Source organism: Calonectris borealis, chromosome W, assembly GCF_964195595.1.
Source record: "Calonectris borealis chromosome W, bCalBor7.hap1.2, whole genome shotgun sequence".
NCBI lineage: Eukaryota > Metazoa > Chordata > Aves > Procellariiformes > Procellariidae > Calonectris > Calonectris borealis.
The window spans coordinates 48,086,178-48,099,230 of record NC_134351.1 but is presented as its reverse complement, the minus strand read 5'-3'; the positions used below and the strand labels follow the sequence as shown (position 1 = coordinate 48,099,230).

At 40.7% G+C, this 13,053-nt stretch overlaps 1 protein-coding gene across 2 annotated transcripts in view; it reads right to left on the bottom strand.

Annotated features, from left to right (window-relative positions):
• The window catches only part of LOC142074827 (tyrosine-protein kinase Fer-like), a 285,525-nt gene extending 277,841 nt beyond the window's left edge, over positions 1-7,684 (bottom strand). For both annotated transcript variants that reach the window (XM_075135710.1, XM_075135709.1), the window contains exons 1-2: positions 7,442-7,684; positions 2,341-2,514 (exon numbers count right to left, since the gene is read on the bottom strand). In XM_075135710.1, coding sequence (XP_074991811.1) covers positions 2,341-2,514; positions 7,442-7,648 — 381 coding nt within the window. In that variant the 5' untranslated portion in view covers positions 7,649-7,684. The remainder of the gene's footprint in view (positions 1-2,340; positions 2,515-7,441) is intronic.
• Positions 7,685-13,053: the final 5,369 nt, after the last annotated feature.

Sequence of the window (13,053 nt, the reverse complement as noted above, 5' to 3'; positions counted from 1 at the left end):
TGCAGTACAGTGTAACAACAAATGTTTAGGAAACACAGTTTATCATAAATGTTAGTACATTTTAATCAAGTGGAAAAAAGCACCAAAAAGATGCTTATTAAAATCACACTAGATGAAAAAGTTCTATACACTACTCTAAATCTCCACCTCAACACCAACCATGTTGCTGGAAGAAAGAAGAAACAGTGCTTTTCCATCTCTCAGTAGAGCTTTCAGACTGATTTTTTTTCAGACCTGATTTTTGACAGTTGCAACTAACCTTTCCCCAGAGCACCTGAATGAAACAGATTCCTGTCAGCTTCACTGCCTAGACACAGCACTCTCAACATCAGCAGGACAACTGACATCAGTTTTTATTCCACCACTAATGCTAGAAGTAACAGAAAAGGCCCTGAACATCTCTACCTGCAGACTTAATATTTGGTTTACACTTGATTTATATTTTAGAATAGGGACTAGAATCCCACTTCCACCCAAAACAATTTGGACAGTAAGGAGCACTCATTAACAAAGGTTTTTAAAGCTCTGATCCCAAGGATGTCAAGAGATGTTATAAGTGGCCACCACCTCCAGCAGCTTCGGAGTCCAGGGATTCCTTCTGCCAAGCCTCTGGAGCCCAGCCCAGAGACCTGGGGGTCTCCATCCCAGGCCGATGGATGCAGTTGCTTCTTTCCCATTTGCAGGTACAACCAGTAGCAAGGCTGAGTGCGCATCCCAGACACACACACAGGACAGAGGGTTACACAGACTGCCACAGACAAGGCACTGCCTTTAACAGCCAGGACTTGCACAAAACATAAGCATAGACAACCAAGTCCCTTTCCTCCTCCGCGGCTGGTAAGGACTAAAGGTCACCAGTGGAAAGCGCACACACCACACGATTCACAAGTGCATTCACAGATCCCTTGATGAGTGGCACAGCCCCCCTCTGTCCCTCCATGTATTGGGTTTACATGGCACGGGTAGCTTCTGTGAGAAGAGGTTTTTTACCTGAAAGGAGGTTGTAGCGAGGTGGGTGTTGGTCTCTTCTCCCAAGTAACTAGCGATAGGATGAGAGGAAATGGCCTCAAGTTGTGCCAAGGGAGGTTTAGATTGGACATTAGGAGAAATTTCTTTACTGAAAGAGTGGTCAGGCCTTGGAACAGGCTGCCCAGGGAAGTGGTTGAGTCACCATCCCTGGAAGTATTTAAAAGACGTGTAGATGAGGGGCTTACGGACATGGTTTAGTGGGCATGGTGGTGTTGGGTTGACAGTTGGACTCGATCTTAGAGGTCTTTTCCAACCTTAATGATTCTATGATTCTAAGAGACCAGGGGCTGCCCCCGTCGGACAGAGCCAGATCCAGCTCCCTGTCTTTATCTCAACCCACAAGTTTTTCCATCTTATTTTCTCCCCCATTCTGTTGAGGAGGGGGAGTGAGAGAGTGGCTGGATGGCCATCTGGCAGCCAGCCAAGGTCAACCCACCACACTCCAATACCCTGGCCTGTATCCTGAGCCCTCCTACCCACTCCACAGGTCTCCTACTCACTGGCTAGTCCAGCTTGGTGCTCATTAACAGAAACACACACTCCTACACTCATCTCGGAGGCACTCCACACTCACAGGTTGTCCCAAATACCAGCACTGCCCTTCTGCCCACCTGATACCCCATGTGACTAGAAGTGCTGTTAACACACCAGTGTTTTAGCTATTGCTGAACAGTGCTTGAACAGCATCAAGGCCTTCTCTGTTTCTCACTCTGCCCTGCCAATGAGTAGGCTAGGGGTGGGCAAGTTGTTGGGAGGGGACACAACCAGGACAGCTGACCCAACTGACCAGAGGGATACATGCCACATAACATGATGCTCAGCAATAAAAACTGAAGGGAGGGGTATTTGGGGGAGGTAGCCAACACTCAGAGACTGGCTGGGCATCAGTCTACTTGTGGGAGGCAGTGAATGATCGCCTTTGCATTACTTGTTTGTTTCTTCCCCTCACCACCACCAGCTGCCTTTATCCTGACCCACAAGTTTTCCTGCTTTTGCTTTTCCTATTCTCTACCCCATCCCACTAGGGGCAGGGGGAATGAGTGGCTACATGGTGTTTAGCTGCTGGCTGGGGTCAACCCACCATATCTGTCCAAATAAATTCATATAGAAGAACGTTTTCAATCTCTGCCTTGTCAGCTAGCAGGGGAGAGAAAATGTGGAGAAGTATCGAAAATCGAAACTAGACACAGTCTACATATCGCAGATCATCACTTGTACCATAGCACAAAAACAGAGGAACTAAAAAAAATTCACCCTTAATTTTCTAAACAAAACTATAATAAATCTATAAAACATAGTTGAATAAAATACCTTGTACATCTCTGCTTCAATTTGTTGATGAACACCTACATAATTCTTCTTCACTTGCTGCTTATCTTTGATCATCATTGTAAGCCTATGCAAAGGCCCAGAATTAAGATCCTCTGCATGTGTCTTCATTATTTTACTCAGCTGTTCTGTTTGCTGCACCATGAGCAACCAAGACTATTAAAAAAAAAAAAAAGGCAGAAAATCAGTTACTTATTCTGGCTTACAAAAAACCAAATGATGAACAGGAACTGTGGGGAAAATGCATCACTGTTTAAAACAATTTATTAATTTTATTTTTCATTTTAAGTTACCCGAATCTTGAGATCTTCTAAAAAAGTTCTTCCTGCTACAGCAAAACCATTCCTTGAACTTATTCATAAAAAAAAAGTATCAGAGACAAAAACATAATATTGCATGGTCACATTTCAGCAGTGTTTTAGTACTTCTGAACATCCATGAAAGCTGTACAGCCTTTTCTGGATTACATCCTCAACACCTTTGACAATCATGTCCCCATGTTCTTTGTTCTCTTGTTTCCTAATCACAGGTCCTCTCTTCAAGCTGACTTTTCTGCCTTTATCTAAATATTTCACAGTAACATGCATTTGAGTTTAATTGTTTAAGAGGATACTATTCATCAGCTGCTCCATATTAATTGATATCATCAGTGTTCAGTCCATCAGTGGCAAAACATAAGGTGCTAACGGATTACTCATTTGTCACAGTAACTGAACATCTTTCTGTACCCTTACTTTAATAACTTCCTTGGCCATTCTGCCAGTCAGTTTTCAGGACAGCAAAATATACTGTGGCTTTGAACCTTGCATAAAGAACGAACTGCAATGTGAACAAAGATTTCCAACGTACAACAGATATGGACCTGAAATTAAAGTTCAGATGAAAGGAAAGTATTTCATACCCTAAAGAATCCTGTTACACTTTGTTGATGGGAACAGTATTGGATTCCTAAGAGGTAATTCACTAACAGACTGCTATGCTACATTTGAAATTGCAGAATGGCTATTTGCAATACAATTACCAGTTTTTGAAGGCAGCTGATATGCTGTTTTTAAAATTTTGTTCTTGCTAAAGATACAAATTAACCTTAAATCATCAAACCTTCAAAAACGTATTTGTTTGGTAGGTTTGGGGTTTTCTTACATCTCATTATAAACATGTATTATACTGGGTCTGGCTGGGATGAATTTAACTTTCTTCATAGCAGCCCATATGGTGCTGTGTTTTAGATTTGTGACCAGAACAGTGTTGATAACACATCAATGTTTTAGCTACTGCTGAACAGTGCTTGCACAGTATCAAGGCCTTCTCTCTTTCGCACTCTGTCCCCCCACAGCAAGTAGGTCGGGACTATGCAAGAAGTTGGGAGGGGACACAACCAGAATAGCTGACCCAAATTGACCAAGAGAGATATTCCATACCATATAACATCATGCTCTGCAATAAAAACTGAGGGGAGGGGAATTTTTGGGAAGGTAGTCATTGCTCAGAGACTGACTGGGCATCAGTCTGCTTGTGGGAGGTGGTGAGTGATTGCCTTTGCATCACTTGCCTGCCTCCCGCTCGCCCTCTCTCCTTCCTCTTTCCTTTGCTTATTAAACTATCTTTATCTCGACCCATGAGTTTTCTTGCATTTGCTCTTCTTGTTCTCTCCCCCATCCCGGGGGGGGGGGGGGGGGGGGGGGGGGGGGGGGGGAGCAAGTGAGCAGCTTTGTGGTGCTTTGCTGCCAACTGAGGTCAACCCATCACATATTTCCATCTCTACATGACTATGCTAAAAGTCACATGGGATTTTAGAGAATACAATGAAAAACAGATAATCCCTGTATACTTATTAAACTATCTTTAACATTTCCTTTAGCTCATACACATTCCATGGACTGGCACAGAGCTGTCTCAGACTGCTTAAAAAGTAATGTTCTAAAAGGTCAGGGACTAAAGCTTCCTGGCTTTATCTGAAAACTGTTTAATCCTCTCACTACAGAACACTTTCCAAATGACATCAGAAGACATATTTCAAAGTTGTGTATGACAAAAACAACATTAAACATCTTTATTACAGGGATGAGTCTTGTGGTTATAGAAGAATTCATGAGAGAGCTCCTAGAGGTAGAACTGTAAGAGTTCTGCATTTTCTCTTTGACTGATTTATTACTGATGAAAAAAATAGTTTCAATCAATCCTGAAAAGCCCAGCAAATGCATTTTTCAACAGAACAGGTACTCTAAAGAAATACTTAGCTTACAATTTGCTAAAGAAACCCAAATAAGTCATATATGTAGTGAAAAATTGTCTTTCCAATTTAAAAAAAAAAATTAATCTGCACATTCTCCATTCCTTACATCTCTCTTTCCACACTGAGAAAATATTGGTTAAAACAAGATTTCAGTGTTTTGTATGATTACATTTTATTATTTTTAAATAGCAAAAGCTATTTAAAAAAAAGCTAGCTAAGGGACAGATAGCAAAAAAGGCAAAGCATTACCTTTCAAAAAAAAAAAAAAAACCAACAAACAAAAAAACCCAAACAAAAAAAACACCCCACACAAAAAACCAAACCGCGATCTGTCAATAGCAACAAAATAAAATATTGTTCGGTTTAACAGGTGAGTTTTTTAGACATGCACACAGAAAAAAGCTTATGGAAAGCACTTAAAAATACTGCTCTTCTGGCATTAGTAGATGCTGCCACTGTGCCTTCCAACAAGTTTACTGCCTCTTCATTAAAAAATAGGACACATTTTCAAAAAACCCATCGCCAATTACTCACTCTTGCTGTACACTTAAATAAAAGCATAAAAGATTAGAGATCTTGGTATTTATTTTTGATGTCACATAACGCCAAAAATCGAATATATATGTACAGTTTTTCAAATGTTAGGAAATGTAAGATACTAGACTTACGCCGCAAAATATTTGGTCAGATTTTGGTTCTGTAAAACCTCTTTTCTCAGGAAAAGGTATCATGAAATAGCAAAGTAAATTAGAATTATGTCAGTAATCAAAACAATAATTCAGACATTTTAATTGCCAAAAAAATCAGTAAGACAATGTATTGCTACACAACCTTAAAATCTAAGTTGACAGTAAAATTTCAAGGCAAGCCCATACAAAAGATTTGCCGGTAGCATATGAATATTTTTGCTATTGTGCAAAGATGTACAGAGATCAAGGGTGCAGTTTGAGGAACATGGTACCTCCTCAGAAGATGGGGGGAGGGGGGCTAAAATAACTCCTGAAAGAACAACTTAGGTGCCAATGTCCAAAACAAGTTTTCAAAATATGACACAGATGCCTCTCTGCAACCCAAGAAGAAAATGGCATAAGATACATCTTCAGCTTTTTTTTTTTTAATAATTATTTGCTCACAAAAAGACACCCATATTGCTGGCATAAGTTGTGCTAGACTGAGCTAGCCACAAAGCTTAAAGATTGCAATGCTGAATACTCTAATATCTATGTTCCTTTATTGTTCTAGCCTTAAGTCACTCTCTGTTTCACTGCCTAAAATAACTGCAAGATAGTTTTGCTAGCACATAAGAGCAATTCTACTGGGGCAGCAGCAGCAGCAGCAAGAATTATTAATCATATCATCAATAAATCTATATGAAACTTTGAGTTTTCTATGCCATATATTTTATACCGATGGATCCCAAAGAAGATATCTGACTTCTGCCATTAAGCAGAAAATGTTCGAATCAGTTTACCAAAATCATCACAGCTTAGATAAAACCCATAACAAACTGTGCATGAAAAAACATAACTGGGTGAAAAGCATTCCAAATACACCAAAATACACCATTAAAACCCACATATGAAAAAAGGCAGAGCATCAATTTAAAAATACAATAATTACTGGGGAGGGATGGAATTTAAGCTAAACACTATGCGGTTATACTTTTGGGACAGCTGAAACAGGCTAGCTATACCAGTGTAGCTTTCAAATCACACAAACCACCACTTTAATCCAGTATAAATCTAGATTGATGCACAGGAGTAGTTATGTTCCTACTCCTATGAGCACGATATACTATATGTCATGCTCATACATGAGGCTAGCATTCAAGCAGCAACTCCATAAGCCAGCTAAGAACTGCTTTGTCTAAAGCTTAAGCTGACCGAAAAAGATGTTTTCCTGCAGAGTAGGAGATCAGGATTTATGCCCCACTGAAGTGACTGTATAACCACTGCTACAGCAAAAGGGCCAAGAATCAAATAAGCCATTAAAACAGAATTGTTTTCTCTAGTCAGGAAGGAATCCAAGTCAGGAGTGAAGCTTACTAACAAGTGAAATAGGGAAGTTTAAGTCATCTTTACCTTCGTTGTACTTCCTCTAAGTGTGATGATTAATCATTTAGGGGAAGACAGCCTTACCTTCATAAAAAGTCAAGACAGTTATTTTAAATTGGGTATGAAATTATGTTTAAACAAATCCACAATTATGAGAAACATCCTGAATTAATGCTTTGTTTTCACAAAAATATACTATGGTGTGAATAACAGTTGGAATACTAGGCTTTGCCTTGGTTTCCTGGCATTTTTCTATTTCTGTCACAAATTCTATAACATAAACAATAGTTCCTATTTAACTGTTTTAAAAGAAAAGCTTACAGTAATGTTTTGAAAACAGAGTATGCTAAACAAAATAGCAGACAACCCAGGAACCTAAAATACTGAAGTTCAAAATTCAGGATCCTGGTTTAGTTTATTGTTCTTAAAGCAAGACTGGAGCTTGACTTTTGTATATTCCACTGAGGGACCAAAAGGAGCTTATTTTAAACACTTTGGAAACAGTAATTCTCAAGAGGCTGAATCAATAGGAATCAAACAGAAACACTATTTTGAGCTGAGCCAGTTATCATTCCATATACTATCTTTCCCATTTTCTTCTAATTAAAGTAGACAGAATTTAAGACAGAGTCACTTCACAAAGCAGCCTGGAGAGTAATATTTATTGTGACACATTTTAGTAGGTCATTGGAAAATAAAAAAAAATTGCTGGACTTTGTTACTTACAAAAAAAGACAAAACCCCCAAACTAACGAAAAAACCCAACCCTGTTGATTTCTAAGGATTTTCTTACCTTGGACACATTGCTGATATAATCCAGTTGACAAGTACTATCTTTATCTATTTGATTACAAAGATTTTGTAAAGTGGAAGCATACTCCTTATCACTTTTTACTCGCATAACCATAAATTTCTTCACTGTTTCCAGCAGTCGTAGTTCCCAGTCTTGCAGTTTTAATAAAGCATCATGAGAATACTTCAGGTCACTTCCAAACCCCATTTTTTAAGGCACTCTGTACCGCACAGGCGACAAGATAGATTCTTCACCACATCTGAAAGTAGAACAAGATTTATGAGAAACATATAGAAAGAAAAACTTGTGTTACAAAGGGCAACTATTAATGCCTAAACTCTGAAATAACATAATCATAAGATTAAGCATTACCTTATATATACCATTTGGAAACCAACTGAAAGGAGGGTCAAAACAGTTTCAAGCACCAACCTATGACTTGAAGAGATCTCAGGTCCTCCATGTTACTTTGAACTGTCAGCTTAATCTCAGTTTGTAGCCTCCAGTTTCCCATCTGTAAAATATAGTAGTATAATAGTACCTACCTGTACTGGGTCTGGCTGGGATGGAGTTAATTTTCTTCATAGCAGCCTGTATGGTGCTATGTTTTGGATTTGTGACCAAAACAGTGTTGATAACACACTGATGTTTTAGCTATTGCTGAACAGTGCTTGCACAATGTCAAGGCCTTCTCTGTTTCTCACACTGCCCCATCAGTGAGTAAGCTGGGGATGGGCAAGAAGTTAGGAGGGGACACAGCTGGGGTAGCTGACCCAAACTGACCAAAGGGATATATTCCATGCCATATAGCATCATGTTCAGCAATAAAAATGGGAGGTAGTCTTTCCACAGTAGTCGTTGCTCAGAAACTGGCCAAACATCGGTCTGCTTTTGGGAGGTGGTGAGTGATTGCCTTTGCATCACTTGTTCCCCTCCCCCTTTCACTTATTAAACTGTATTTATCTTAACCCACAAGTTTTTCTTGCTTTTGCTCTTCCAATTCTTTCCTCATCTCACTGCAGGGAAATGAGTGAGTGGCTGGTTGGTGCTTAGTTGTTGGCTGGGGCCAACCCACCACGCTCCCTAAACTCTAAGTGACTAGTCCTAGTGACTCAAAATATTTGATTCCAGTGTTAAGTCCTAAGAGCACTGCATCTCTGAGAAATGGATAACTGGAAGATGACTAGGTAGTTTGTTCCTAAATACTGTGGTAAAAGTTTCAGATTCAACCTACCAAAAGTTAGAAGATATCTCAAATCAGGTTCCCCGTGCAACCTTACATTGATCCCCCTGAGATACACACATCATAACAGAGTCCTTAATTTCATACCATTTCCCCCTAAAGCAGCTCCGTCTCATTGCACAAAATGGACATAATTTGATAATCAGATAAGAAATATTGAATATTACTATATGAAATCCTATAGCACAACTGCAGGTCAAAGACATGTCTGAGCTAGCTTTAAAACACCCACTTCTGATACTGATACGCATGCAGCCACATCACAGAAGAGTTGAGTCCACATATACGAGCAATTTCCAAAGACTTACATAGGTTTTGTCCTGTGGGCTGAACCCCATTTTCTGTGTATCCATCTAAAACTTATCCCCATACTAATCAGCTTCAAACTTGGTCAGATAAACTTACATAAACTACAATTACAGCTCTACACCGCAGCACAAACATACCCCACACATTGCTTTTTCACCAATTCCTGCACTCCAGACAAGCCTTAGTTCTTTTGAACACAGAAGTATTGTTTTCTTCATAGGCTTTTCATTGCCACTTAAATTAGCTGAGTGCTTTACAAACATTAATAGATTTATCTTCCTAACAGTCCAAGAGGTGAAGCAGGACTAATACTCTTATTTTATGCAGATAACTAAGACACAGAAATTCATGTCAACATTGTACTAGCTAATACTGGATACCTAATTTGCAAGGCTTAAAGACAGACTTTTCAGAGTGCCTAGCATTTTTAACATATTAAACATCTAGAACAAAGATGTAATTGGCTTCAGTTACCACAAAGAATTTCTGCAAATCAGAATCTACAACTTGAAAGCTGACTATCAGATAATGAAGAACAGTCATCACATAGGCAAATTCTGATGTATATGATTTGTCCAATATGATATGTCATGGTAATTGCAGCATAATCACTTTATCTCCAGAGTAGCCTTACTCCCAAAACCATTCCTTCTCTTCTTGCAGTTTCCTGCCTCAGTTAGCTCTTCCAAAAAGTTACTAAAATAAGCCTCATTCACTACATATTTATTCTCAGAACACAAGCTATGGTATGTAACTAAAGAAACCATGATCCTACAAAGAAAATAAAAATAGCATAGTGTTATTATGAATGTACACAATAGAGACAAATGAAGGTTATATGAGTAACCTTAGATCTTGCTGTCACAGGCTTTCATACGCTCTTAACTTCAAAAGAATCATATTATATTCAGAATTTTTACTGATGGTTAAGAGCTCTGTCATAAAGAGCAACACTAAATTTATATTGGCTCTATTTATGAAGGATGGTCTCTGTCATTAGCTGTATTAATCCTAATATTTTTTACAATTAAAGTTTAGGAACAGTCTTGCAAAAAAAAATTAGTAAGATGAATGAAAAAAAAATTTTAAGACACTTATTAACATGACTGATGCTTCATTTGTGATTTTTGACACCCCTTAGATTTACAGCTACTTTTGTGACTAAGCTCATTTTTCTCCTACCACACTTCAGTTATAAGCTACTCTCTTACATTTCAGAATCGGAAAAGAATGGAACTGAATCTCAGGATAAAGTCTGGCCCTGTGCTATTAGTAAAGTGCTGACTTCCATCTTTTACTGAAAGACAGGAGGACAAGGGAGGGAAGAAATGTTCTCAGCATGATATTTCATTCAGCTTTTACTGACTCTCAGTGAATCAATAGAACAAAAAAATCCAACAATATCTCACTTCAGCCTGCTAAGTCTCCTGTCATTAAGTAACAATTAGATTGTTTTCAGATTGCACTATTAGATGGCTGGATACATTGACAAAAAACGTATGCATACTGGACTGATTTTCGTTTTAAATCATTCCATTCACCACAACAGAAGCAACATAAGAAAAATTTGTTTTGCAAGAGAGAAAATTCTAATTCTTTAAGACCAACAAAGTTTCAGAACTGATGATTCTCAACTGGGCAAGCCAGCCTTAGTACTCCTCCCATATAAATAAAGACAATGTTCAATACAGAAATTAGAATCATAGAATCATGTAGGTTGGAAAAGACCTTTAAGATCATCAAGTCCAACCATTAACCTAACACTGCCAAGTCCACCACTAAACCATGTCCCTAAGCACCATGTCTACACATCTTTTAAATACTTCCAGGGATGGTGACTCCACCACTTCCCTGGGCAGCCTGTTCCAAGGCTTGACCACTCTTTCAGTAAAGAAATTTTACCTAATGTCCAATCTAAACCTCCCTTGGCGCAACTTGAGGCCATTTCCTCTCATCCTATCGCTAGTTACTTGGGAGAAGAGACCAACACCCACCTCGCTACAACCTCCCTTCAGGTAGCTGTAGAGCACGATGAGGTCTCCCCTCAGCCTCCTCTTCTCCAGACTAAACAGTCCCAGTTCCCTCAGCCACTCCTCATAAGACTTGTGCTCCAGACCCTTCACCAGCTTCGTTGCCCTCCTCTGGACACGCTCCAGCACCTCCATGTCCTTCTTGTAGTGAGGGGCCCAAAACAGAACACAGTATTCGAGGTGCGGCCTCACCAGTGCCGAGTACAGGGGCACGATCACCTCCCTACTCCTGCTGGCCACATTATTTCTGATACAAGCCAGGATGCCGTTGGCCTTCTCAGCCACCTGGGCACACTGCCAACTCATGTTCAGCCGGCTGTCAATCAGCACCCCCAGGTCCTTTTCCTCTGGGCAGCTTTCCAGCCACTCTTCCCCAAGCCTGTAGCGTTGCATGGGGTTGTTGTGACCCAAGTGCAGGACCCGGCGCTTGGCCTTGTTGAACCTCATACAGTTGGCCTCAGCCCATCGATCCAGCCTGTCCAGGTCCCTCTGCAGAGCCTTCCTACCCTCCAGCAGATCAACACTCCCTCCCAACTTGGTGTCGTCTGCAAACTTACTGAGGGAGCACTCGATCCCCTCATCCAGATCATTGATAAAGATATTGAACAAGACCAGCCTCAAAACTGGGCCCTGGGGAACACCGCTCGTGACCGGCCGCCAACTGGATTTAACTCCGTTGACCACAACTCTCTGGGCTCGGCCATCCAGCCAGTTTTTTACCCAGCAAAGAGTACACCTGTCCAAGCCATGAGCAGCCAGTTTCTCCAGGAGAATGCCGTGGGAGACAGTGTCAAAGGCTTTACTGAAGTCCAGGTAAACAACATCCACAGCTTTCCCCTCATCCACTAGGCAGGTCATCTTGTCATAGAAGGAGATCAGGTTGGTCAAGCAGGACCTGCCATCCATGAACCCGTGCTGACTGGGCCTGATCGCCTGGTTGTCCTGTACATGCTGCGTGATGGGCACTCAAAATGAGCTGCTCCATAACCTTCCCCGGCACCGAGGTCAGACTGACAGGCCCTTAGTTCCCCAGAACCTCCCCGGTGAGCCAGGACTGCTGATAAAGGATTGAAAGTGGCTTGGTGAGTGCTTCCGCCAGCTCCCTCAGTACCCTTGGGTGGATCCCATCCGGCCCCATAGTCTTGTGTGTGTCTAAGTGGTGTAGCAGGTCGCTAACCATTTCCCCTTGAATTATGGGGGCTTCATTCTGCTCCCCATCTCTGTCTTCCAGCTCAGCAGACTGGGTACCCCGAGAACAATTGGTCTTACTATTAAAGACTGAGGGAAAGAAGGCATTAAGTACCTTAGCCTTTTCCTCATTCTTTGTCACTATGTTTCCCCCTGCATCCAATAAAGGATGGAGATTCTCCCTAGCCCTCTTGTTGTGAATGTATTTATAGAAACATTTTTTATTGTCTTTTACTGCAGTAGCCAAATTCAGCTAATCTCAAATGCTCCAATATCGCAGAGGCAAAGAAGTGGTAAACAAGTATCAAGATCTAACCCACTTAAGTGTCTGTAGCCTAAAACCCAATACTTTTAATTATATATAGAAATCAAGTGAAACCAAGACAGATCACACTGTCACTTGAAGCCAGAACTGTAAGAAGAATTACCAAATAGATTAATAGACATGGAGTATGCAATCTGTAGTTACAATACTCTTAAAAAGCACAAGTGCATTTCAAAAGGCCAGCATTCAAAGAAACAGTGTGGTGGTGCATTCATACCCCCCCCTTTTCTTCCCTGGGCCACTTGTTGATCTGGGCCGCTTGTTGATCTCAGAAATTTCCATGAAACCTCGGCCTTGGTGTATTGAAGTCTGGCAGTTGAGCGCTCCTTGACTGTATCAGAAACTCTGCATAGCTGAGGCTGGGAACATACTCCTACTGCCTGGCCCGGGTGTCCAGTAGAACACCACCGAAACCTTGAGAATTCTTTAGTAATTACCACCTGGGACTGTGGCTAGGATGGAAATTTACGGATGACTAAAGCCAACCATCTTGCGAACCTATAAACGGTGGTCCTAA